Source organism: Pithys albifrons, chromosome 2 (assembly GCF_047495875.1).
Source record: "Pithys albifrons albifrons isolate INPA30051 chromosome 2, PitAlb_v1, whole genome shotgun sequence".
Lineage (NCBI taxonomy): Eukaryota > Metazoa > Chordata > Aves > Passeriformes > Thamnophilidae > Pithys > Pithys albifrons.
In genome coordinates this window covers 88,854,242-88,881,950 of record NC_092459.1, presented here as the reverse complement: position 1 = coordinate 88,881,950, position 27,709 = coordinate 88,854,242, and the positions used below count along the sequence as shown (strand labels likewise).

The 27,709-nt window shown below is 44.5% G+C and overlaps 1 protein-coding gene across 4 annotated transcripts in view; it reads left to right on the top strand.

Annotated features, from left to right (window-relative positions):
- The window catches only part of TTC7A (tetratricopeptide repeat domain 7A), a 176,389-nt gene extending 154,999 nt beyond the window's left edge, over window positions 1–21,390 (top strand). For all 4 annotated transcript variants that reach the window (XM_071577114.1, XM_071577106.1, XM_071577097.1 and 1 more), the window contains one exon: window positions 15,563–21,390. In XM_071577114.1, the coding sequence (XP_071433215.1) occupies window positions 15,563–15,784 (222 nt within the window). In that variant the 3' untranslated portion in view covers window positions 15,785–21,390. The remainder of the gene's footprint in view (window positions 1–15,562) is intronic.
- Window positions 21,391–27,709: the final 6,319 nt, after the last annotated feature.

The window sequence follows — 27,709 nt, the reverse complement described above, 5'->3', positions numbered from 1 at the left end:
TAGCTAAGGATTTAAAAGCTCTATGTTTGTTTAAAATTGTCTCCAGACTATCTGAAATGAGAGGCCCAGGATCTCTGCAGAGCCATTGGGCATTGTTTTTATTTGTTTTCATCTGTGCATGAATTTCTTTGAAAATACCCAGCAGAGCAATAAGAAGGGATTGTTTTTAATCTTCAGAGATGATAGCATGCTGTTATGCATCAAGGACACTCAAAAACAAAGCACCAGATAAACTGTACCAGGAGAGTCTATTTTTTAACCTCTAGGCTTTTCCAAGAATAAATATAATATAAAAATAAAATGTATTCTGCAAGGATCTTGCTGTTGATGAGACATCTGTGGGTTCGGTTTGTCATCCCAGAAGCATTAACACCACCACGTTCAAACAATTTACATGTGTGCGTGTGTGAAAATGCAGCTGGATTCTGCCTGTGCCCAGCACCCCGGGGGAGAACGGTCATTATCACTGCAGGGACAGCTGGGACTTGGCCTTCAGCCAAGACCTTGGTTAATGCAGTCACAAGATTTCAGTGATAGAGTGGATTTTAGTCCGTCTTCTCTGGGAGACGGCAGCTGAACTTGGGGTTTCATGTCCTAATGCCGCCTGAGTTTAAAACTTGTGTGTGCATTTGTGTGACACTGGACAGCACAGTGGACAGAAGAGTGCCTTCTGCCATCCAGGGTTCAAATCACATTAACAACTATTTATGTAGCTGTAGATAGATGATTTCTCTTGTTTGAGGTCCCTTCAGCAGTATCTTTCCCTTCCTGAATGAACGAGGTTATAAAACACGGTAATTATAAACCTCATTGACTGCCTTGCATTCAAGGGCGTGTTCCCCCCGAGCACTGCTGTGAAGCGTGTTACCCGGGAGACTGTCCTGTACAATCCAAAACAGAATTATTCTGACCCAGTGAGCTTGAGGAGAGGGGAACATTTGGGATGCTGACCTGCTGCCTCAGCACAGTAAATGCATTTTTCTCATTTCACAGCAGGGCAACACTGCAGTACAGAAAGGCCATTACATTCAAGTATTCTTTTGAGGTATGACTTACATCTCACTGACAAGTGCTGGCTCCCTAAACATGCAGAAAGGGAGCCTTAGGACAGCAGTGATAAACCACAAGTCCTACTGATTGTCCACACAGTTTTAGCAGTTTTCTCTGAAGGTTTGGTTGCTTCAGACCTTTTCTATGCAAAACCATAAATGCCTCAGACAATATAACACCGTATCAATAAAATCTTTCCTTAAAATGTTCAAGTCAGGCTATTCCCATAAAACAGGCCACGAAGTGTTTAGTGACAGCTGGCTGTTGTGCTTTGCACTATTAACCAAGGCATGCTTCAGTAGCATCCTTTCCCCTTGGATCTGATCATAGTCAGGATCTATATGGGTACTTTCCTCGGTCCTGAGGGGTTCATTACCAGCATCAATAGTGATACCCTATAGTTGGGAAACGATACAAAACCCTGTCAGTCACCCACTCTCTCAAAGGGGCTGTAAAACCTGAGCAGTCTGATGATCTGGAGGGAGAAAAAAAAGAGATAGAAAACAAAGCACTTCTTAGAACAGTAGCAAACACAAAACAGGCTGTTGCTATCCATTTTCTCAATTACTGTCAGTGCACAAAAGGAACACAGTGCTGTGTGGTAGCCTCGGCACTTGCATCCTCTGTGTACAAGTAGGAGAGGGGGATGAGGTGCAGAGCAGTCACTCCCAGCAGGTGTGCAAACCAATTGAGTTTAATTAGAAACATCCTGCTGAAAATGTAAATGTTTTACAAGTGCATGATGCCCATCAGGAGCTGCTGCTGCTGGAGTCAGTGTTTTGGTGAGGCTTTGACACAACTGAAGATGCCCCTCATTTTCAGTCTGTAGTGCTCCCCAGAGACCATGGGTCTTTTCCACATTGCTGCTTCCCCGGGCATCTCAAAGATGCAGGCTGGTTCATTTAACATACTCGTGCCCATTCCTCCTAGGACAAAGGCAGACCAAGCTCATTAAAATGAAAGGGCTTTGCTAGACTGGAGAATGGATGCAGCGCTGGAGGTCGTATTGCTCTGTAAGAGTTTTGTTCATTACATATGAATAGAAAAGACTTCAAATGTTTGCTTATTTATTTTTCTTGCTTAGGACTCTGGACAGCACTAAAATGTATTTTATGTTGTATGTTTCTGTGTGATTGCTGCAGTTACCATGTTTGTTATGTTTAGTCAGTTGAATTTTTTCACTGGTTTGCTGAAAATCACGAGAGATTGATTTTATCCAGTTTCCTGATGATCCAGCAGTTCTCTCTGGCAGCTTGCAAGAAAATTCATTTTTCCTTCCTCCAAAGGCAGTATCCGTCATTAGACTACTGCCAAACTATGTAACTGGTCTGTAGTGCAGTCACCTTCCGTGTCATCTAAACAAGAGGTACTCTGCAGAAGTTTTCATTCAGTTCCAACATGGTTCAGGTTACTTACTAGTCATTAGAAGACATCCCCTTGCCTGTTGTATCTGGAGAGGTTGCAACTCTTTTTTCCATTTTCTTCAATTAAATGATGGGCTGATGAGCTCATGCCTGCACGGAAGGTATGCAGATGCATTAGGAAATTACATGTATGGTTTCCATAGCTGGCAGGCTGTCTAGAGTCAATCCTTTCATAAAAAGAGTGTTAGCTATTCCTTCTTGCACATGGCTGTTAGACAGCACTGTACTGCTTTAACATTGTTCAGAGCTCATATAGGACATTACATGTATGGTTTCCGTAGCTGGCAGGCTGTCTAGAGTCAATCCTTTCATAAAAAGAATATTAGCTATTCCTTCTTGCACATGGCTGTTAGACAGCACTGTACTGCTTTAACATTGTTCAGAGCTCATATAGAGCCATGTAGCTGCCAAAGTGACAGCTCCTACGGGTCTTCTGTAGGAGCAAGGACTTCTCTGAATGAAGTGCAACTAAATAGTTCTGCTGCTGAGCCAGTTCTCTACAAATCCCACGTGCTTGTATTTATATGAGATATCAGCACCTTTTCTCAGTACACCTACATTGCTTCTAAAATTAAAATTCAAATATTAGAATATAAAACTAAATACCTTAACCACATGCCAAGAAAAACAATAACTGGCTGCTATATTTTGGCTAAGTATTTTGATCTCAGGTATCCATCTCTAAGAGAGTATTGTATCACTTCTGAGTTTTAAACAGTTACAGAAATACAGCCAGATTCAGACAAAATGTGCTTGGTGCTTGGATGAGTAACAGTTTTCTTTGTGCTTGACTTCCAGAAAGATGACTGCTGTGAAAGTGTCTGGTGTGGTTATTACATGACAATTAGCAGTTGTTTCTCTGCTGACAGATGTCCACATCAAAAAGCACTGATTGTCTCCTTTGTTTGCAATTTTAGAGATACCATAACCAAGTAGCTTTTTCCATCTCCAAGAGATGTTGTCCTTTGCACCAGAAGCACAACCTTATTGCCTCAGTTCAAAGTCAGATTGTGAAATATTACAGCAGATGATTTATGTGGAAGTTTAGGCCCTTTCTCCCCATACAGAATTAAAAATTGCAGTTACTTCCACGGATAGATCTCTTATCCAAGATAGATGAACAAGCTGTGTTTCAGCATTTTGTTTACCAAGGAACTGTTTCAACAATGGAGTGACATCCAGAATGCATACATCATACGGGCAGCATTGCCCGTCTGGGACTGGTGAGAAGCAAGAGGAGGGAAAGGAAGAATTTTAAATAGGAGAAGAACAAGCTGACATGAACAGATTCTGGTGAACAAAGTTCACAGGTTCTCTTACTGCACAGCTATAGCATGGGACAAGTCTCAAAACAAAGCTTCTTAAATTGTCAGACAAAACAGTATTATTCAGATAATTCAGGGGGAAAATAGCTGTTTTACATTAGTGCTGAAAAGAATTCAGTGCAAGCCATGACCTAAATGAGTATTTCTGCCTGCTATCCAGAGGCCTGTCCTCTAGCCTTTCCCTCCTGCAGCCCACTGAAGTTAAAAGGAGTCCTTGCATGAGGATTTTTGCTCGAGGTGGGATTGTAGAATGATGTGCTGTGCCTGGCAGTGTGATTTTGAAACATTTGCTGGCAGGCAAAGGTCTCTGGGAGCAGACATGAGACTGGCAGGTGGGACTTAATAGCAGAGATTTTGTGCAGCTGCCAAAAAATCACAACCCAGATGCTGGAGCTGAACACATGCTGCCTGATAGGAATGATGTTCTGGGGAAAAGAGTAAGCCAGCAAGTGTCTGTCAGAGAGAAGAATTTGATTCTGAGTCCACCACTGCCTTACCTTGTCCTTTTCACTGCACTGTCTGTGCATCAGTAACTGGCTGGGCATGGAGATACACTGCATTTTTTGATTATGCTGCACCCAAAAGGTCCCTCACCAAGTCAGACTCCTCTTTGCCTCTCCAGAAGCTTGTTTAAATCCCCTGCTTACCATCTGCTTTTCCTTCCCTCTCTGTTTCATCTCTGCATGAGCTATCTTCCCTGAGCTCCCTATTCCCCTCACACATTCATTCTGAAAGGTACATTTTTATTGGTGCTCCTCAGAGACCATAGTCTTCCAAAGACATGGATCTTCCTTTTTAATCCATGCCTGCTCTGTTGGAGGTCAGTTCCCTCTCTGAAAAGCACCAGCAAAGAGAGAGCAAGCATGCATGCGTTGAAACAAAGAATAGCACAGCAGCAAACCAGCTGTCTTTTATCCTTTCACAGCCACCCTGATCAGGAGGTGACCAGGACTCGCCCTGTATCCAGTGCTCTGGAGTGCTCTGAGAGCCTCCACAGACCGACTGGTGGCTGACATCCTCCCACATTCTAGTACAAAAGATGTGGGCAAAGCCAGCAGCCTGCAAACCAGGCCAAGCACTTCACCCTTTCTGCCCAAAGGAGGAATTTCCTAAAAATACATGTCCTAACATACCACTGAGCCACATGGCACAGTGAATGCAATCCTATTTTCAGCCTGCTCTGCAGGGTGACATAGCTAGTTACACCTCCTCCCAAAAATGGACTTCAGCAGTGCAACACTTGCTGGTGGACCATCAGCGCAGTGTCCTGTGGGACGGTGCTCTCCCCTGGAATTCCCCAGCAAGGGATTGCACACTCCTTGTACGTAAGGCTGTGGTTGCAGGGAGCATCCCCAGTCATGCTGAGTGTAATCAGGACAGCTCCTTCCTGCCTGTCAGTACAGCAGGGGTACTCTGCAAGTCCCAGATAGGTGGGTTATGGGGTGGGGTGGAGAGAACCATCAAAACTAATTCTAATCTGACTCTAAGAGAAACTGTCCCTATGGATATGATGCCTGTCTGGCATGCACCTTTTGCATCTTCACCAAGCAGGGGAACAGTAGAGCAACATTTGGCTTTTGAAGATTATTGGTAGTCTCCTTCCAAGCCATGGCTGGTTAGCAGATTCTGTTTTCCCAACTCTGAAGCTTATTGCAGAATCCCAGGAATGTTCCTGCACTTCAGATATCCCAAAATAACTGCTTTAAGCTCTCCTTGGGGAAAAGCAATCCTTAGAGCAGCCTCTTAACTCAAATTTTTGTGTTGAAGCAGCTGAGCTTGAGGGACAGAACTTGGCTTTGCCTCTAGTCACTGGCTCCCAGAGGAGAAATGAGCATTTTGGATGCTCACATTAATAAGTTTGTGTGTCAGCTCACTCACTGTCCAAGGAATTGCAAACACTTTGTTCTCCTCATTTCTGTTTGCTGCAAAAAAACCTCCCCCTGTGCCATCCTCACAGTAAATCCACTAGTTAGCTGGCAGCTTCTGTAGCCCAGCCATCGGAGCAAATCCCTGGCTCTGCGGCAGAATCACAGCTACAGAGCATCAGTTGGGAGCTGACAAGAGGTTTTTTGTAGGTTTGTTGCCCTCTCTTCCTCTACAGTTGCCAGGCTTCCTTCCTCCATCCAAAGGAGACAGTGGAGCCATCACAAACAAGGTAATAAGTGATTCCCTGACACTGAGGCCATCACTTAGACACTACGAGTAGTAGCCATTTCCTCTCCTGGGGAAATTGCACAGTTCCCGCATCAAGGAAAGATTGGACCTGCTGGGGCATTTGGGGTCACTGGAAGGAACAAATCTGATCCACGGCACAGCACAGAGCTTTCAGTCCATTAGCAGGGGGCTGGTGCCCTGCTTCTCAGAGGTGGATTATCCCTGTTTCCAGGGAATCTGTAGCTCCGGTTTATCTGTGCCAATCACTTGCGTTCCTCTGTTGTGGTAAGTTATTCTCCATGTCCCAGAGGTGCTCATTACCACATTATTCAGACTCTGTTTATATAACTTTAGAAACCAAAATAAAACCTTGAAAGACAAAACTCCCCAGCTCTTCTCTGATCTCTTCTCCAAAGTGTGTGTCACACTTCACAAGAGAAGAACCTGATACATTTCTTAAACCCCCATTTAGTTCCTGGCATGGTTCAGTCATCTCTGGAGAATAAAACTTGCATCCGGATCTGAAGATATTGTCCTTCTCCTGATCGGCAGACCCCTCTCCACTGAGCTCCACTGATCTTCCCCAGATACTTACTAGCTTTAGTTATGTTTTCCCATACACAGCCCTCAAGATACCACTGCAGCTTTACTAGACATATTGTCCTCATGCTGTGCTTTGCCTTAAAAGCTTAAGAATTGTAGTGGTCAAATTGGTCTGCAGCTGAACTCGTAACTAGTATTTCAGACAGTGCTCAGAGAACTGTCAGAAGGGATAAGGGTTGGAAGGACTATCTCCTTTATCCTTCAACCTTCAAACACTGTTTTTCACAAACAAGGAAATTGGTTATAATTAGTTTAAATTCTGTGCTATTTAGGCTGCTTGTTATTGCACCAAAGACAGGACAGAGTCATAGACTATAGTAATACAGTATATAAAATAGGGCGTAGCACAATAACAGAATATGTTGCCTCCTGGTGCGTAAGACACAGCTGCACAAACAGGGGCGTGGGAACTAGCAAGACTTCCAGGTTTTCAGCAGGCTGTCCCAATACGCTGAGCTGGCCACAGTCAGGAGAAGGAAACAGAAATCCCTTCTTGCCAAGCAAATGGGAAACATGTGAAAACATCACAGCTCTGCAGTGTTGCTGGTGCTTCCATTTACACTCATGTTATGTGCAGTATTGATCAAGTCTTTTCTCAATGACTTCCTTCATTCATTCTCTTTTCCGCATGTAACAGAAAATGCTGTCTGTAATTCAGTGAAATCTCTTTGTTCATCACGGAGGTTTCTGATTTAAGAGAGATTTTGTGTTAAGAGACAGTAAGAGAACATAGTCCTTGCGCGATCAGACGCACTGGAGCAGAAGCTGGAAGCACAGCAGTGTGGTCCTGCCCATCTCTCTGTGTGTTTCCCAGCAGCTCAGCTGAGCTTGGCACTCAGTTGTGATACTGCACTCGGAGGCTCAGGCTGGAGTTGTGCGGAGGATGTCATTAATCACATGCTATCCCAGAGACTGCCAGTAGAGGAAAACTAAGCAAATTAAGATATTTTAAATATCTCAGCTCTCCTTTCAGAAGACATCTGCTGTAATCTGCATTGGCATGCTGTGTGCTTCTGTCAGTCGTGTCTCCACTGCACTGCGCCCTTGCTCATCCACATACCAAATGCAGCACTTGTTCTGGCGATGAGTTCTATGGGACTGAGCTGCCTAGAGACCATCAGCAGAACTGAAGCTGTTAGCTAGGAGAACCTGTTCATGACTCATACATTCAGACAACATTTACTCTGTATGCAGAGGGGAAGATAACATGCATGGGAAATGTGCACATCAGCCCCTCTTTTGTTGCAAAGCAGTGCATTCAAAATTGGGGAAAGACCCAGCACTGGCACTGGAGAATAGTTATGCAAACAGAAATTCCTTGTTCATCAGCCACTGCATACTATGGGCACTGAGATTACTTGACTGCTCGAGTCTTAAGCCTAGACACTCCCTAGATATATGCAGCAACATCTTCTTATATGCAACAAAATATAGGCACCTGCTTACTATCAAAATACAGGCAGTTTTTCTCCCTCTGGGGGCAATGGGGGGTGCTTAACAGCTGCCTTACCTTCTTAACTTTTGCTGCAAGTTATCATGTACCCCCTGGACACAAGAGAGGCCAGTTCTCAGCTCTCCTCAGTGTGAGAACACTTAAACCCAGGACTTCCACCTCCCAAAGCTTGTCCCTTGACCCTGTCCTTGCTCTCTGAATTGTTGCTGAGTAATGGCAGATTATTCAATGTGAAATGCATTAGCAGCCAATGAAGCACAGTAACTGCTTTATAGTCTAGTGCTTTAGCCAGCAGGTTACCTGCCACTCTTCAGCATCCTGCATGTATGTTTCTGTCCTTGCTGATGCTTACTAGTCTCAGTTCTGCACAGATTTTAAAATACTGGGATATATCTAGGCTGAATCTCACTAATTTCAACAAGGCTTTCTGCCAGGGAAGCTGACACAGTGCATAACAGAATTGGGACCTTAAGTTATAAATTATGTATTCTAAATTATTATTTATTATTTGTTTGAGACTCTCTTTTGGTGCATATTTTTATAGATGACACCAGGCGCTTGAGTCCTAGTTGAAGCTGCTGTGCCACTCTATTGCAATATTACTATGACAACTGCTAAGATCAGGGCTGGGAGAAATCTTGCCTTCCATAGGAAAAGAGAGTGTGAAACAAATACTGGATTTAGTTACTCTCAAACGTGGTTGAGGCATCCTGGTAGGCTTCCTTCCTTCCTGCTTCATCTCCATGTAGGTCTCAGCAAAGGAATAACTGTCTAGAGAATATTCAGCATGCAGCAAATGATTCTGCTTTGCATGAAGCTTAAGTGACAACAATCCAACAAGGCAGAAAAACTCTTCATTCTCCCTAGGCTTGTATGAGCCTCCCTGTGAAGAGATCAGAGCCTCCTGGTTTGAAATGCTGCCTTAGGGTTTGCTTTTATGTCAATAAATGTTTTATCACATTTAAGCTTCAAACACAGTAGAAACATCCTTGCTAACATTTGATGAACTCAAACAGGGACAGCAAGCCTGGGCAGAGGGCAGTGTGCAGCACTACACAATGCTTCTCTTCTGCAGGGGGGCTTGCCTTGCACTCACAGGGAGGCCTGGGTGAGATGCTGCATTTGCAGTTATTCACTGCCTTGCAAAACACATTGACAAGCTAATGAAAGGGATGTCGCTCTCTTCAGGTCTTCACCACTTTTGATCTTTTCTTTCTTTTGCTGTTTTTTTTCTCTCCCTGCCAGCGCTGTCTCAGTATGGTTGATAAAGCATATCCATGTGGCCAGGTCTCTGGTGGGCTTAAGATGTTCTGTCTTCACACTCAGCTGCTCTCTCTCTCCTGATACCTCCGTGCAGTCTCATTTCTTCTCTTCCCTCACACTCCTCTGTAACACACAGAGTTGCTGCAGTGAAGTTTAAACAGCAAAGGCTAAGAGGCTGCCTGCAGTACTCAAGCTGAAATCTCTGAGCTGAACCTACTGAGGTGAAACCCACAGGCAGTGCACAAGTGCTACAAATTGTGATGCACACTCAGGTTTTTTGCTTTTCCCAGCATTTTCCAGTATCCCCCTCTGGTGCTGTTCCATTATTTCTCCTTTCCACATGCTGTGTTTTACAGTGACCCTGCCTGCCTTCCCTCTCCTCCCCTCTCCTTCCCCTTCTCTGCTTTATCAAATGCAGCACTTCAGCATCGCTAACTGACAGGGGATGCAGCAGCTTTGGCAGAGGAGATGGAAAGGGGGAAGGAAGAGAAGGAAAAGCTGCTCTCAACAAAAGAGGCAGCAAAAAACCTAAAAGATGAGCTGTCTCCCAGAAGTGGATGCCAGTTACCCTTTATTAGGGCAGCAAATTAAGACAGGGTCTCTAATTCAGTTTGGTGAGAGGACCCTCACTGCTCCATGTACTCCTACGCCATATTTTCTAGGAACAAAGCTCAGATTCACTGCAACCTGGACTGAATCAGCAAAATGGATGATCAGCTACCCCCACACTGCCAAGCCACTGTGTGGCTGAGTGACAGCACAAAAACTCACTTCCCTAAAAAACAGCTCCTCACAGCTAAAAAAACTCCTGGCTCTTCAGAAATCCAAACGTCATGAATGTAGGGGAAAGAATCAAAGAGCAATTGGCTACTTGCATGTCTGTCCTTATTCTAGGAGACTCAGGATTTCCAGGGTTATTATTTGCCAATTTCCAAAAGGACTCTGATATTTCATGGTTTATGCAACGGATTTTGCTTGCAACTTCCCCTGATTGCTAAATAATTACAGAAGCGTATGTTGCCCTGTAGCAGTGTGGATTTTTCTGTTACATGAGACTGTTATCACCAAGTGCCAAATGCATCTTGAAAGGCTTTTTGTAAGGTTCTGCTGAATAAGCACACTTTTGAAGGAGCACTTTTCTGCAGCATGCCCTGCTCTTGCCAGCTGCTGATTACCCTCCTACTAACCACTAGTGACATGTCCGTAATACAGATTGGAGCAGGCAGTAAGGATACTGCAGCTACCTTGAAATTAATTAAATAATGCACTAAAGGAAGCCCAGCAGCAAAGTCTGATTTATTCTGGAAACTTCTTAGGGTATTTAGACCATATGAAGTGAAAATGCTTTGCCCAGTTGAAACAAGCATCAGAGGCAACCTCACTTTGGAATTAGAGTGTTGTGCAAAGTCATTTAATGTAATTATTAAAATTCATTTGTAAAGCTTAGAGTCTAGTTCACCTATAGGGATTCTCCAAGAATGAGATAACCATGCAAATACAACAAAAAGCAACCTTCCAGGACTGGAATAAAATGATTTTTTCCGGACATCTCTTTCCAATGCAATCCCCAAAGGAATGAACAAGCAAATCTGTGCCACCTTAGTGGAAGGAGACAAGGGTGCCAAGACTCAGGACAACTCCCTGCAGCTCATCAGGTGTTTGAACTAAACATTTGCAAAGGAAGTTTTGATTTTCGTTACTAAAAATAAGTCCCAGCTTATTTTGTGGTCTTCCATAATGTCTTTTCTGCACTATTTTCTGGGAGTTTTGTGAGCTAACAGTCTTTAAGGAGGTTTTGTCAAACTCTCTGGAAATAAAGGCACAATCAGAAATTTTATAGCCTTCTGAAAGTGGTACTTCAAGTGCAGCTTATGCTCACTTTCTTTATTAGTGGAAATTGAAAATAAGTCACTTTTTTCTCATCTAACTTGAATTGAAATACGGCTCTCCTATTCTAAACCAAAAATAGCCTCACACGAATATCAGTTACTAAGTATCACATCACTAAAGGCAAGAGAGTCCAGCCCAGTGTCACCATAGAACTGGTTTAGGTTTTGTTTGTTTTGCATGCAGACCAGGTAAAAAATACCTTTGAAAAAGCTTCCCATGGGCACCCTCTGTTCCCTGAAATTAAACCCCATCGATTCAGGAGTCCAGCTGTCAGCATGAGACACCCTAAATCAGCGGACCAAACTCACTGTCCCTCCTTAGCCTTCGTGCACTGCTGGGCTGTGCCAGCCTCACTGTGCCGCAGCCCTTCACCTCGAATGAATTTCTTCCAGTGCTTTCAGCACTGTCTTTCACAGTCTGGCTTGTACTCTGGCCCCACTGCTTTGCCTCTCTTTACAGGATCTGCAATGCATCTTCAGGCCTAAAGAAGAAATTAAATTAATCTGCGCAGGTTACCCTCAGACCTTTTCAAGTGAGTGAGTGAGTGAGTGAGTGAGTGAATTAGCATCCGAGCACTAGGCAGCTGTATTAGCACAGACAAGACATGAAATGCCTGTGTGTGGCTGGCACAGGCCTGGGGCACAAGCCCTGGGGATGTGCTGCCCATAGGAGCTTGAAAGAAAAATGACTCCCACTCGCCTTTTGAGTTGGTTTGGGATTTTTTACTATTTATAATTTGCTTGAGTTTAAAAATAAGTCCGTCATTGTTGTTCCTTAGGGCCTGACTCAGTACCAACACCACTGACAGAGAATGCCATACTTAGAGGTATTTATCATCTTTGGGAGGAAAATCACCAGACAAAACCAGAAGTGCCAATGCTAGCCAGGAGGTGGCAGAGGAGCCAGGCTACCTTGTACACCAGTTTCTGCTGCTAGTTTGGCAAAAATACAAATAGAATCCGAGGAAAGACAACAAAAACCAGCCCCCACCCTGCATCTTCAGGAATAGGAGGATGAAACCCTTAATCACATCGTTGCTTGTATTTATACTAATTGCTCATCTTCCTGAGATATGACTTTATGAAATTATGCATGCACACCAAGCAGATGAGTTTCCATAGAAACTCAGGAGCTGAACTTTCATTAGAAAAATCTTTTTTTAAAAAAAATCTTCCAGATAAAAATGCAAATTGCCTGTCAGTGGGTGGCTTTCTGAATTTATATTTTTTTTTCTTTTGTACTGTAGGCAGATTCCAACTGGACCTACATAGCAACAACATGCAGGCATTGTTTAGAGCAGGCCAGACTCCACAGGGAAATAAGAAATTCAGTAGCAAGGAGAAGCTCTCAAGTGCAAATACCTGAGGGAAACAAAAACTCAAGTGCTCAGCATTGCTTCTTCCTAAGGCTTGGGGTTTGTGCAGCCTCCTGCCCTCAGAAAATGCTTGTGTTTTGCAAGGAGCAGAGCGGGGAGGAGGAGAGAGAGGAAACCCAAAGCAAGAAACTCTCCTGCACATAGAATTAATGATGTTCAACCTGTCCTTTAAACATCCAGCAGCACATTTCTGCCGCTTCAGTTAAGCCTCACTGAGAAGGCTGACACCATCTGTCACAGCTCGCTCTGGGGCGAAGGAATAGGTCTCTGTGCTGGGGCTTGGGAATATTTGCAAGGACCTGGATTGCAGAGTGGGTTGGCCAAACCATGACCTCCACTTGGGCTGTGGCCTGAAGCCCAGCATCGTGTTGTGCCCACACTACATGGAAATGCAGGTGCGTGTGCAGGTAGAGGCTATAGGGGCTTTTCTGGTCAGAAGAGGGAAGCTGAATGGCAGGCATGCCTGGGATGGGCCATGGACCTGGGCAGCCTTTGGTACCAACTGTTGTGTGTCTAAGAAAGGAGGCAGAGGGAAATCTTAAAAATTCCTTTAACAAAGGTTTCCTGTGTCTCTCCAGAAACATAGAGCAGTTTTTCACTCATGCAGTATCAACAGGAGGCCTTCCTCTGGCTTTGGTGAGCCTGGAATCACCCTTTCTCAGGGTTCACAGGTGTTCTTGCAGCTAAACTGGCAAACTTGAAAGCGCTGAATACCAATGTGCAAATGTTCACGTATGCTGCACCTACTGGTGGGCATCGGCCTCAGCATCTCCTCCTGGTGAACACAGTACCTGGGTTTGTACAGCCTCCTCCCAGTGCTGCCAAACAGCTGCAGGGACCTCAGGCACAGGCAAAGTAAACACCATGGAGCCGTAGCAGGGAGGCCATGCCAGTCTCTGATGCCTGACCAGCAAGGGTGCTGGGAGCACAGGGGAGCTGTGCTGCACGAGCAGTTTACGATGAGATGGATTTCACTGCAGCATTGTTGAGAGGCGCGAGATGTCAACCAGGGAAGGAATTCCCCTCCTCGTTGGAGAGGGCTGACAAGACAGCAGCTGCACAGGCTCGCTGGCCCCTGTGCCTCCGGTGCCAGAGCACTGAGAGCACTGAGAGGCTTGATGCCACTTAGTGTCAGGGTGAGGACACTGATGGGTCCCCTACCACCAGAGAGCACAATCGGCTCTGCTCCGTCAGCACAACAGGAAGAGTTTTTAGGAAGAGTGAGTTTGTGGTTGGGGACAAACTTGAGCTGAGATAACTCCTGTCTATTCTTGGCTCAGCAGCAGATTTGCTATGGCCACACTACTTGCCCTTTCTATGCCTCATTATCCCTGTCAAGCGGGTGACTCAAATTATAATTGCACAAATTCCTTCCAGTCTGTCATTACGTGCCTGCAGTCATCTCCAGGCAGTACCTCCAGGGGAATCAGCCTCTCCCACCAGGGTACCTCTGTGCCACATGTGCCTGCTCCCAAGGCAGTGGTAAGATTAGACCCCATTGCCTTGTCATTTTCCTATACAGAGAGAAACCTAAAGAAAGAACACCCCCACTGCATCTCTAAATGATCAGATTTGATTCTGAGTTGATTATTCAGGTCAAGGTTGTTATGGGCAAGAAAGAGGCACTGAAACTTTTCATATCACCACCAATACTTGATTAATTGGGTGTTTCTTATTTTTTGTCTCAGGAAAATTAATGTTTTTCTTTAGGTATTAGTGCTATCACTGGCCTTAGGATCTTAGTCATGCTGATGCACCCTGTGTCTAATTGTACTTCTGGAAAATTCAGCAAAACAAGACGAGGAAAAACCTTTACTCTTTCGAAAAGCATCACCATTCTTTCAGAAATTTACTTAGGTTCTAGTTGCAAGAGATTTCAGGTTTCTTATATCTTTTCACATGAACTAAAGGGAATTAGAGACATTGAGGATTAAGCTAATGCTTTTTTTTATGCATCCACCTACTATGTTTTTCCAGGAAAAGCATGAAGTCAGGCAATCATCTCACTTTCCAGCATTTCCATGGGTGAGTGCAGGCAGAGGCCATGCAGAGCTTGGCAGGCGACATGGCAGTGTTGGCTGCTTCTTCCAGATGCCACCCCTGGATGAAGCTGGTGGGAGGTTCATCCTGCTGTGTGCACCTTCTGGAGGACGCAGAGAAATGCCACTAATATGATGTGGCCTGCAAAGCCCACATGACCATCTGGGCTCAGTGTAGTTGACTGCTGTGTAATTAACACGCAGCCTGGTTCATTAGGTGCTTTGTGGGTTCAGATACATCCATGAGAGCCCTATAGGAAAACATGTTCTTCCTAACACTTCTTTCATCCTCCCCCTCCTGTTCCTTCCAGATGGTTACACCCACTTGTGTCTTTTCTTACCCTAAGGACAGCTTTTTAAACAAGGTTCCTGCATCCTTCTCCTCCTTCACACTGCCTTAGGATCTACATTGGAGTGCAGAGTACAGAGCTGTTACATCCCATGCTGTTACATACAGCCTGCCCCTAGGAGGGGACCACATCCCTCTGCCACCTATTTGTTAACAAGAAAGATCTTTCTATATGGTTGAGATGTAGGAGATGAGAGACTTAGCCTTAGCCTCAGCCTCAGCTGGATGTTCCAGATGTGCAAGAGTCAATTTACATACAGAGTGTAATTGAACCTGTGTCTATTTTCTGGGCAAGGAGAGAGGGATGCTTAAAGAGCTTGTAACCTTTCTTCTGTATAGCACCAGTATACACTTTCCCAGTAACAGCAGGAGCGCTGGCATGGTTAGATCAGTGCCTGCTTATAACAAAATGGCTTTCACATTTATTTAAGTTGCACATCATTATTAAAAAAAAAAAACAAACCCAGAGCTTAACAGCTGATCACTTCCATTCTTCAGAAATAGGTGGAGATCCCCCCTCCACAGGACTCCGGTGCCTGCAGTCATGTGGCAGCTCAGTTTGGTGGGAGCTAGGGCTGCTCCATTTCTTCCTCTGTTTTGTGCCAGTGTTAAATGTTCATCATTTGTTTGTTGACAGGGCCTGGTGCTGAGCAGACTCGGGAGGAGGGAACTGGCCCAGAAAGTCCTCAGAGATGCCATCCGTGTCCAGACCACCAGTCACATTGCCTGGAACAGCCTTGGAGAGGTCTTGCAAGCTCAGGGGAAAAACGAAGCGGCCATCGAGTGCTTCCTCACTGCACTGGACCTTGAATCCACCAGTCCTGTCATTCCATTCACTGTTATACCCAGGGAGCTCTGAAGCTTCTCCCTGCAGCTAAGCACCTTCCTTCTGTGGACAGACACCAAAACCAAACAAGTAAACAAAGAAAAAGCGCAACAGAAAAGTGCCATTGTAACCTGGAACTGGGATAAGTAATTCCAGGATGGGGCTCAGGTCTACATGCTTAGCTGAGACAAGCTGAACTGTAGAAGAATTTGCAACAGGCCGAAATAGAGAATGCCTTTTTCTTCACAGGTGCCTGGCTAACCTCCTGTTAAAGTTAATAGCAAGGCTTATTTTAAAGTGTCGGTTCAAGGTGACTGCAGAAAGATCATGCTAGGTACAGCTGTTCAAAGCACTTGCACCTTTCAGTGTTCATTAAAGATAAAACCCTAAGCCCTGAATTAAAGTCCAGACCTGCTCTAAACAGGAGTAAACGCTCCAGCTAATTTGACCAAGTTGTGCTTAAACATGTGGCTGCCTTCCCACAGATCTGACAGGACAAGAATGACAATTGCACCAAATAGACATGCAGTATATGCTGTTTATAAAATTATTCCAGCTATTTTGATAATCCTTTTTCCTGCCTTGCTTTTATATACTGCAAATGCTCACTATATTTAGTGTAGCACTTGCCTAGACCAATTTAAATTAAAAATGCTTTTTTAAAAAGAAAGTCACTATTGCAGTATACTTCACAAAAGCAGAAAGACCAAAGACCAAAGCAGTTCACCCTTGAACTGGTATTAAAAACATATATGTATCTCCACTTACATATTTATTGAAAAGCTTTACATGGAGTAGTTAATTATAAACTCTGATCTCCATTCTTATTAATCACCTATTGCATCACTTTTAGTGAGGAATATAGTGTTTACCAGTATATAGTGACTGAACTCTGGGCTGTACTGCGTTGCCATTCCTGGCACAAAACTATTTCTTATCCATCTTTTCATGGTAGAAAAGATGGCAACAGTCTTTTAAGGGAAAGTATGCTGAAAGCAGTATATGTATATGTGAATTACTTCTTTCTTGAAACTAAATCTTTGGATTGTCCGTAGAAATTTCACATTAGAGGTACGGAGTTGAGCCTTCAGCACAGCGGGATCATTTTGCGTATCGTATCAGATGTGAGAGTGAAGAGCTTCTAATCCGCAGAGCCTGCCCATGACTGGCACGGCCAGGGCAGGGGACACAGCTGGCAGTGCCCCTGCTAAGCTGCTCCTGGGCTCTTCTGACCTCCTGGGGCCCTTGGCAGCGAGGTGGAGCTGTGCCCTGCGGCCACACACCCACGGGAGCCAGCCCTGTCCGAACAGTCCCAAGATAAAGATGATGGAGAAATTTACTGCAGGTACTATTCTACAAACAAAAAAAAAGGTTAGGGCTCTGCCCCTGTTTTCATCAAATAAGATTTGTGACTATTTTATAAGTAAGTTTGCACTAAAACATGCTTTGTACTATAATTCTGCCCAGTATTGTGATCCTTAACTCGTTCCCTCTGGAAATAATAATATCCTCAGGCAATAAATGAGCAGGGGTTATTTCTTAAAGAGCCCAAGGCTCTGGCAGCAGACTTGAAGTCAGTGTTGTTTACAATTATTTGGGAATCTGCAGCCTGAAGGAGAGTTGGGCCCTCTTGCTGCTCCCAGAGCACACCATGGCAGAGCTCCTGCCCCCAGCCTTCTTTTGGGATGCCCACACCACGGGAAGAACACTGTTCTCAGGTTTCTCTCAGCAGCCTGGTGCGCTCCCAGGCCACTATTTGTATTTTTTCCCATTATATCATGCTGGTGCAATAGCCCAGCTTATTTATCTGTTCACCAAGGGATTCCAGATCTGATCTAGGCTGATTTCACTCCAGGTGAAAGCCACCCATGAGTTCTCTGGCTTTCCAGTGCCACACAGGCACCAAAACTGACTTTTTTAGGCCACAGGCAGGTTTCCAAGGAGACAGTGTTACCCGGACACATTTCTTGTTTGCAATAGCACCAACAGCAGAGGAAGGAGTGGGTGTTAAAGTACAAGAATTAAATTAATTTCATGAAGACAAAAAGATGCAGCCAAGACCCATTTTGCTGTGAGGGATGCTATGAAGTCGGCTTGCTCTGCACTGCAGGTGGGAAAGAGGGAAGGGGAGGGGTAGAGGTGCTATTGTTGGCATAATATGTAAATTGTTACCCAGGTGTTTTAAACCCAGTTCCACAGTCAGATGCAATCTGACAATAGACTTAAGTAGAGATATATATAGATAGCTGTTATATTCTGGTATTTGTTCTGCTCCACAGTTCCCAGGGTGGGAGCAAACCTTCTCTGTAGGACAGCAAAAAAAAGGCGGTGTGGTCGGACATCACTGCTTCATTGTGCAATGTATATTTGTAAAGCACTGCCATAGCAACTTCTGTGTATGGGACAGCTATTTGAGTCCCAGCTACGCGTCCACCTCTGTGACCAAGGAGCTGCTGTAAGAGATCTGTAATGTAGCTGGTCTGTGACCTGGCAGGAGGGTGCCTGTTTCCCAGAAAAAGCTGAAAAGTAAACACTCACAGACCATTTGCCTCTTCATGCATAGCTTGTAAACAGCCACCAGCCCATCGTGTTTGTTGCTATCTGGCAAACTTCATCCTGGTGATAATCAGACTTGCCACAGCAGTTCATCTTCCTGGGAGAGGGGCAAACATTTATGAACACTTTGAGTGCATCAACAAGTCAGATGTTGCCAGGGTGCTCCCATCTTTCCTGAGTGCATTAACGAGTCTTACTGGCATTGGAGTCACAATCCCAACAGTCTCTGCTCCAGGTGTGACAAGGAAGACGTACATGAGTAAAGGCCAGCAGCACAACGGGAATCACCATGGGTAAGGTCCCCTCTACCACCACACCACACCGCACTGCACCGCACCGCACCACACCACACCACACCACACCACACCACACCACACCACACCACACCACACCACACACGACAGGCCCTACAGCACCTGCAGACAAAGTACTTTGCATACATATTGGCCTCAATCCCAAGATTTGATGCATGATTCCCAAACACCTGTTGACTGGAGGAGTTTTTTTATTGGCCTGACATGCTCTGTACAGTGCTGGAAGGAAAGTAGTAGTTGCAGACATACACGTATTTTGGGGGTAAATCCTTTAGCTATCTTTGTTACTTGTGCTTACCAAAGTGTTGATAAATCTGATAGAATTACTTCTTTGAGCTCAGTAATACTTCTTTGAGTGGCAGGGAGCTTGGCATGTTTAGTACTTTGAATTTAAGAACACAAGATTTACATCCCATCCCTGATATGATTATTGCAGTTCATAAGTAAGGGAAGTTTGGGGAACCGTAAGTTTGGGGAACCAATTCTACAAGTAGTAGTTTTCTCATTCATTCATTTTGAAAGAGGAAGATTAAAAAAGCCCATCATTGCCTAAAGGATCAGGTTTCTCTTGTTCCACCACAAGGTTATTTTCCTTTTTGTTTGCAGCATGCATACAAAAAGAAAAATAATTACCTTCTATTTTCCTGTTGTGCAGTAAAGGAGTAGTACGTGTCATTGCCTTTGGCCCACAAGAAGGATTGTATATTGTAACAAAAATTACTCTGCCTTCAGGATAACCGAAGGAGAAGCCCAGTAGGGCAGGGAACAGCTCCCCTCCCTGCCGTGCCCTGTGGAAAGTGTCATTAGCTCCACTGGAGCAGTTGGTAGTTGGAGCATTTCCTCCAGCTGAGGACCTGCCCACCCATGTACTCATTCCTTAGAGGGAGTACAACAGAGCTTCAAACTCCTGTGCCACACAACTACCCCAGCCCGTTTCTATTGGTAACAGTTCATGCAACTGATGATCACAATGCTTCAGAAGTGCTAATTATCTTTTCTTGGTAATGACTAATAAATCCAAATGGAGAACAGTCCTGAAGGGTGTTTACTTTATAATTCACTGGCTGGGTACCAAAGTAGGCACAGCACTGGCTGCTGCCATTTGAATTACGGTTATTTTATCCAAAAAACATTTCGTTTTGAGAGAGTCTAGGTGAAGAATCAGTTTGGCTAGTTTGTATTTTGTTTTAATGACAGCAGAGTGGGAACCAATCCTTTTTTAGTGAAAAGACATGACTGCCATGATCCTTTTTCAGCCAAACCAACAGAGGTTTGATAGTTGCAGTTCAGGAACTATCAACAGTGGGAGAGAAAGGCTTCCCAAAGCAACTGCACTACAGCAGTGATTGCCTGTGAAGGAATTGTATTACAGGCAGATTTGACAATTATGCAATGGGCTGGTGTAGCTCAGACGTCTCTCCCTCATTTTTTGGCTAAGGGGAGCTGCTTTATGCCCAAAGGGACAATTGCAGTGCCCATCTGGGTGCCTGTCAGCACTGGCCTGGTGCCAGCTGCACAGTCTTGTTCATCAACACACCTTCACTCAGGCTGCTTTAACAACCCTCAGACCTTTCCCTAGGCCTGGCTCCAGGCAATGGCCTCCCTATTGTGAGCTGTTGTTCAATGCTGCAGGATACCAGTGCATGGTCAGATAGAAAGTTATTTTCTTAGAAATGAGAAGCTGAATCATCCATCAGCTGGTGATGTTGGCAGGAGGGGAGTTAACCAAGATGGTTCCTCCACCTTTGCCTTTAATGAACTGGCTCGTGCCTTCAATGCCAGCAAACCAAGGCAGGTTCCCAAGTGACTGGATGCTAAAAACCCCAGCTGGTTTTCCCACAGAAACACACACCAGTCAGTAGCTAAAACCACTGATGGGGATGCAACACTGAGCCGTTGCACAGCGGCCCATGATGACACAAATAAACCTCCCTGAGCCGGTGCACAGAGAGATGCTCAGCTTGTGCACATCCAAGCACATCCCACACGCCACTCTAATACTGTTAACACGGGTGTCGGTATCAGTTTTCCATGTGACATCTGCTTTTTGTCATTGCGTTTTCACCAGATGAATAAAACTGACCCTGTGGAAAACAAAAAGTGTTCCTCATGTTTCCTGCTAATTTCAGGACTTTGAGTATATTCATGCCACAGATACTTCAAGCATTATGAAATGTCCAGTTGTTGCATTAACTGGAACCTGGTGTGCCCAGCAAGTTACCAGTTGCAAAGGGTATTTTGGCCCACACCCCGTAGTTCATGGGAAAAACGAGAGTGAGCATGCAAGCAGCATGCCTTCAGAGAGGAACAGAGCCAGGAAAAAGGAGTAATGAAGCTTCAGTTGTTTGGATTTAGGGAGATTTAAGCAAGCAGCGTGCTTTTCTTGTGCTTCTTCCAGTAAAAATAAACAAGGTAGTGTGAGAATCTCCAGCACTGGGGTAATATGCAAATACTGTGCCATCAAGTTTAGGGACTCACCTTATTTTGGCCGCAATGCCGTTAATCATCTTTTTGCTACAAATAGTTACTCCTGTGGTTATTTGGAAATAAAATGTCTCCATTCAAGAGCTTCCAGAGTATTCCTTGTATTTACACATTAATCTTTTGGGCAAGCTTCAAGAGGGCCTTCTTAAAAAGTCACCCCCTTAGTTTTATAATCCAATGAGATTAAGGATGGGTTTTTGAACAACATTTCTTCATAACTGTGGCTACTTTGGTTTATGAATGTATTCAGCATCACTCAAGCAGAACGAGGGTACTCTGCAGCAGTAACATAATTAAATCTTCAGCTGTTTGTACAGTCCTAAAAATTGGAAATCAAAGCCAACAAAATACTCAGCTCTGACTTTTTCCCCCCTTTTTCTGACTTTTTACAGAGAGGAAGTGAAACACTGGTATGGGGGGTAGAGGGAGAAGGCTTCCATGGCCCCTCCAAGCAGGAGCCCACTGGAGACATGCACCTGAACCCCAGCAAAAGCTGGAGAATCTCATTATTCGGTCCCCTCTGAGGGAGATCACTCATCTTTGCTTCCATCCTAACATTGCCTGTTATCATCTCTGCATCACACAGATACTTAATACTCCCTTTCTGTTTAAAGGAGAAGAAAATAAGCCTTTTCACCCCCTCATTTTTTTTCTGGAAGGAGCTCCAGTTGGTTTGGGAGCTCCACCTTTAATACAGAATCACTTCTTCTCTCGCAGAGAACCAAGTGGTAATTTTGACACGAAACTGTTGAAAGGTCATTAAGAGTAATTTAATAATTTTAAATAATTTATTCTATACTTTACATCATTTTTAATAATTTATTCATACCTCTAGTTCTTTCTGCTGCAGAATGGGTAAAACCAACTCAGATACATACAATATATTCCTGCTGCATGTGAGGTCCAGATATTTAGCCGTGCCTTATATTTAGCAGGCCCATATACTTCACAAGAGGAGATGAGGAGCATCGCTGCTGCCCAGATGCTCACTGCATGACAGTCTCTAGCTATCAGATTTTTGTGGAGCCACCAAAGCAGCAGAGTTTACTTTGTCTTTAACCACATCCCTCAGGAGATGTCACGTCCCAGTCAGACATGCCCGAACCAGTCCTTGGAACAAAGGAAAAGTATACATGTAACTTCCTGCTCTTTAAAGACTGGTGTTAGCAGTAGACCTGGGTAACACTGGCTTGTTCTGTTGCCTTCAGCAGTCACCATAGCATTTAACTGAGCTGTGGCTGTCAAGCCAGTTTCCTCTGCTATGTTGTCTCCAAAACAAAAAGCATTCCTGCAGATACACCAACTGAAGAGCAAGATTCAATGGTTTTCTTAGTGCCCCAAGTTAAGCAAGTGTTAAATAATGGAGGAAAAAAGCCTGGCAGGTCACTGCCCTGAGTATCAGAGCTGCCTCTTTCAGGTCTGATCCCATTTAAAACTGATGCAGCTGCTGTGATCATCTGGCTGATGGAGGAGGAGGAGCAGGTGGGCAGAACATCTGAATTTTATACAGCAAAAATGGCAAGCATTGTAACATGGCCTAAAAAAAGCAAAAGAGTAATGAAAACTGTAAAAGAGGAGACGTTTTCCTTACTGAAAAGTTCTCACACAGGCAAAGCCCAGCTTCACCAGCCTTTCTGACAAAAACATGCAGACACACAATCTATGAGAGAGCAGATGTCAAGCAGCCCCTCCCCAGCCTCCTGGGCTGCAGAGGCCTCTCTGAACCTCTGCCTTGCACCAGAGACCCCAGTGCAGCCTGAGAGCACAGGAGCCAGACCCTCCCACAGCGTGCTTAGGGCAGATGCCAGCCCTGTGCCTCTCAAAGGACAGCTCAGCCCTCAGAGCAAAAGCTTCATTACATTATGCATGGCAAGTTAAAACATCGTTTTTATAATGCAGTTGTTTATGATACTGTAATTAGGTCTGGAAACGGGGATGTTTGTCAATGAGTCAGCAGTAAGTATCCCTGTATTTTATTGTCCTGTGAACGGGGCTGACACATGCAATGCCCGGTTTGCAATGCCAGGTGCTGTTTCAGAAGGGTGGGAGTTCAAGGATATAACGATTTTCTGGTCAGTCAGTGGAGGTTAGAGGTGATTTTGTGCTCAGTGTAAATGGCATTGTCAGGCAGAGACAATTAGCAAATGAAGCGCTGCCTCACCAGAAGCTTTGCAGTCTCCGAGCCTCTTCTTCTAGGCTGACAACAAACAGAAATTTGAGATGGTATCTCGGGTTTCCAAAACAGGAAGCTGCTAAATCCAGCAAGAGAGCAATTCATTTCCCACTTATAATGATGCTGCTCTTATATCTCCTTTGAGGATACCGAAGTGTTTTTCAAAGGGCAGCAAGGGAGGTATTTCAACCCCATTTTTCACCAGATGAAAAATCAACTCAGTCAGGAGTGGAGCCAAGGGAGGGGTGTTTTTGTGCAGGACTGGCTACTCCACTGTGCCTCCAGTTCTGTGCCTTTCTGCAGTCTGCCTCCCACGGCTCACTGCCATGCCCCAGCCACAGCATGGCACGGGCCTCCTTCGACCCCCTTTTTCTTTCAGGTCTCTTCTGAGGAGGGAGAGTTAAGCAAAGTTTCCATTCACTTATTATGTAAATCCAGTATAAATGACTTCTGTAAGTCATCAGAATGGCCCATATTAGGCACATGTTGGTGCAATTACAAGGTGCAGAAATGTAGAAGTCCCTCTGTACAAGTGGTCCAGGCCTGGCCTTGGAGTTCTGTTGTGCTAAGGGGATGACGTATCACAATCAGTGCTTTTAGTTTTCTCCTGTTCTACCATCTTCCCCTCTTAGGTACTTGCAAATGTCACGTTCTGTTCAGTCAGCTAACAGAGAAGTTGAAAAAAATTTGTTTCAAGCTACATTCCAAAGAAAAACTTCAGAGATTTTCAACTAAATAAAGAGCTGGAAAAAACCTTCCAATTAAACAAAATATTGTTCTGACAGGACTCCTCAAGTAGTATCTTCAGTAACTCAGATTTATATGACCAGAAGTTTTGAGAGAATTGCCAGAAGGGAAAGCATTTGAAACAAAAATTCAAGATGTTTAATCCTGAAACAATCGACACAAAACATTTAAATGTTCCTTTTTGTCTTGCAGCCAAGAACTATTCATCAAAGTTATCTCAAGTTTGTGTGTGGTTTCAGTTTTCTGGAACTTTTCAGCAAATACCATAGTTCTAAGAATTTAGAAGAGTTTTCCATTTCCACTTTTTGTTTCCTACATGGCCAATGCTGAAGTTCCCGGTGTGAGAGTTAAGTACTTCTGCACAACATTACCAAACATCACATCCACAGTTCAGCAAGCACAAGTCGTTTCCTGGAGATGAGTAAACATCAGCATATGCTGCTCTGCACACCTGCATGCACACAGGGTGGGATTGTCCCTCCTGAAATAGAGATCGGTCCCAAGCAGTTTTGGAGATTCCACCTGTATATGTACACATCTTCATTTCCAGTGGTGATTAAAGTCTATGTCTGGTTCTAACAAACTCTGGGTAAAAATTGGTTCTTAAACAGCGTGGATCCTGCTACCAAAACAAGTGCACTTTTACACTACCAAAACAAGTGCACTTTTACACAGAGCAGAGCATTAGTGACGTTCTGTAGGTGCAGCACCAGCAGCTCCCCCGTGCTGTGGCAGTGGGAGCTGGGCTGGGGACCTTGCACAGCCTGGGATGACTGTGACATGGGCTGGGAACCTTGCACAGCCTGGGCTGACTGTGACATGGGCTGGGAACCTTGCACAGCCTGAGCTGACTGGGAGCTGTGCTGGGAACCTTGCACAGCCTGAGCTGACTGTGACATGGGCTGGGAACCTTGCACAGCCTGGGCTGACTGTGACATGGGCTGGGAACCTTGCACAGCCTGAGCTGACTGGGAGCTGCGCTGGGAACCTTGCACAGCCTGAGCTGACTGTGACATGGTCTGGGAACCTTGCACAGCCTGAGCTGACTGTGACATGGTCTGGGAACCTTGCACAGCCTGGGCTGACTGTGACACAGGCTGGGAACCTTGCACAGCCTGAGCTGACTGGGAGCTGCGCTGGGAACCTTGCACAGCCTGGGCTGACTGGGAGCTGCGCTGGGAACCTTGCACAGCCTGGGCTGACTGTGACACAGGCTGGGAACCTTGCACAGCCTGAGCTGACTGGGAGCTGTGCTGGGAACCTTGCACAGCCTGAGCTGACTGGGAGCTGGGCTGGGTACTTTACACAGACTGTAGTCAGAGTTTTGTACACAGACATTTCTGTGTGCCTCCTTCCATCTCACCAGCCTCTTGGTCACTACCCCCTGCTCAACAACAGCCCACTATAGAACTTTTCGGCTTTGTGTGATCCCCAGGAATTTTCCATGGGATGTCTGCATCTCTAAGATCCACTAACACAAATTTCTGTGTAGGGTATGACCTTTATACAAAGGACATGTTCAGGGTCTCGTGCTAGTTGGCCACAGACACCCCCGGGATCTCCAGCTCACAGCCTGAAGACTGGGAACTTAGAAGTTTTCTCTGAGATTCTATTAGAGCTACTTAATTAAAAGACCTCTTTGGGGACCTGAATTGAATTGGAAACCATGGTGATCACTTAGGTCAATCATGCACAGAGGTGATTGCATTTGGAAGAGTGAGGTGGAAGATGGGAATGTGTGCATGTTCAAGAGCTTTTAGAAAAAAAAAAGAAACTCCCAAACATCTGTAAAAACAAAGAGCATGCATGATTTGCAATAGAGCAGTTAGAGGGTTTATCATATAGGGCTCACCATTCACTCCCGAATTAGAGACTAGCAGCTGTTTGTCTTATTAAATTGAAAAATGTCTTCAACTTTTATCTCTCAGAACGTTTGATCAATGGATTTGACAGTCTGTCCACTCTCTCAAATGTGGGTATGCACATTTTCTCTCTTGTTAATAACTACACCAGGAAAACCAAAATGCTAACAAAGTACTGTGCTTCCAATCATCTCCATGAGAGAAACATGTTCCCAACCCACAACGAAAACAGAAATGTTCATCCACATAGAGTGGTTCCCATAACTTCATTACACAAAACCTAAAATAGAAAGAGATGCTCAGTATCCAGCATTTTTGTTCAAGAGTTGAATTTCACTGTTGATAGTTAGAAAACACTCATTTGTGACCAGATAATGCTGATAAAAGATTCTCAGTTATGTCTGTTAGGATGTAACTAAACCAAAACTATGTTTTTGTTTCTGCTTACAAATCATCAGCTCTAGCTCCAGCATAATGAAGTCGCTTTCAAAATCAGAGCTGTTTTGGTTTCACTAGAAAGAATAGCTCTAAAATTCATTGGTTTTTCTTACAGAAAAGGATGACATACTAGTAACTGACTTTAGCATCACCGTCTTCTCCCTTTGCTCTTAAAGGAGAAGAATCTAAATAGTTACAAGGGATGTTCTGCTTGTAAGTCTCCACCAGAAATATGTAACTTTGCTTCACTTGTCTTTGTGTATTACTGTGTTTAGATCAGGAGCTTTTGCAGACTCGACATGTCAGTTGTTCAGGCCTTGTGTGAAACAATTTATGTTGCTCTTGAGAAATCTTACAGCCCCAATACACAGGGTTAACCTCTTAAAACCTCCAGCAATAAATAAGACGGTTCATGTAATTCATAGAGGACTGCAGTCCATAACCTATCTGCATTAGTAGGTTCTTACGAGCTGCTTCCTTTTCTAAGTGTAAGTGAAACACCAGAGCAACAAGGTTGCAGGAGTTCATATTTTCCTCTCTCCATCGCATTGATTTCTCCCCTAACTCCCTCACAGTTATTCTACTTACTTTACAGACAGTATCTGCAACACTCCCCATACCCACCCTCCTTCCCATGCTGTCAACCATTCCATGCTGAATCCACAATGTGGAAAGGGTAAGGCACTAGATGACGATGTGCAGAAGCAGCAAAATATTTTGTTTACTTTTTTATATATTTATTATTTCACAGTTCAGTTACACCAGAATCAGATGCGCTGTCAGCTGAGGTGTGCACATCCTCAGGAGCAACCTCCACCCCATCCCAATGCCTCTGCAGTCAGTTCCAGGGCTTCAGAGCTCTAAGGAGGCTGGACTTTCAGTCAGGTTAATATTGCTTTGCAACTCATTTCAGGAAGACATGACTTTTATGATAGATTTAATTATTCCAAGTAGCCTTTTGCTGAAGCATTCCCCTCAAGGCCAAAGTTGTGTTCTATTTGTATTAATGTTATCTGGAAGCTCTCATCAAAGTCAATAACCTTTGCTCTCTACTGACTTTACTCTGAAGGGTTATTATTGTAGCTGTATAAGACACAACCGTGATGGAGCATGCCTATGCAGATGGGTATTCTCAGAGCAAAGGGAAGTTCTAGCCAGGTGGGGGTTGGTCTCTTCTCCAAGGCACTCAGCAATAGGACAAGGGGGCACGGGCTCAAGCTCTGCCAGGAGAAATTTAAGTTGGAGATCAGAAAAAAATTCTTTTCAGAAAGAGTAATCAGACATTGGAATGGCCTGCCCAGAGAGGGGGTGGATTCACCATCCCTGGAGGTTTTTAAACTGAGATTGAACGTGGCACTGAGTGCCATGATCTGGTAAATGGACT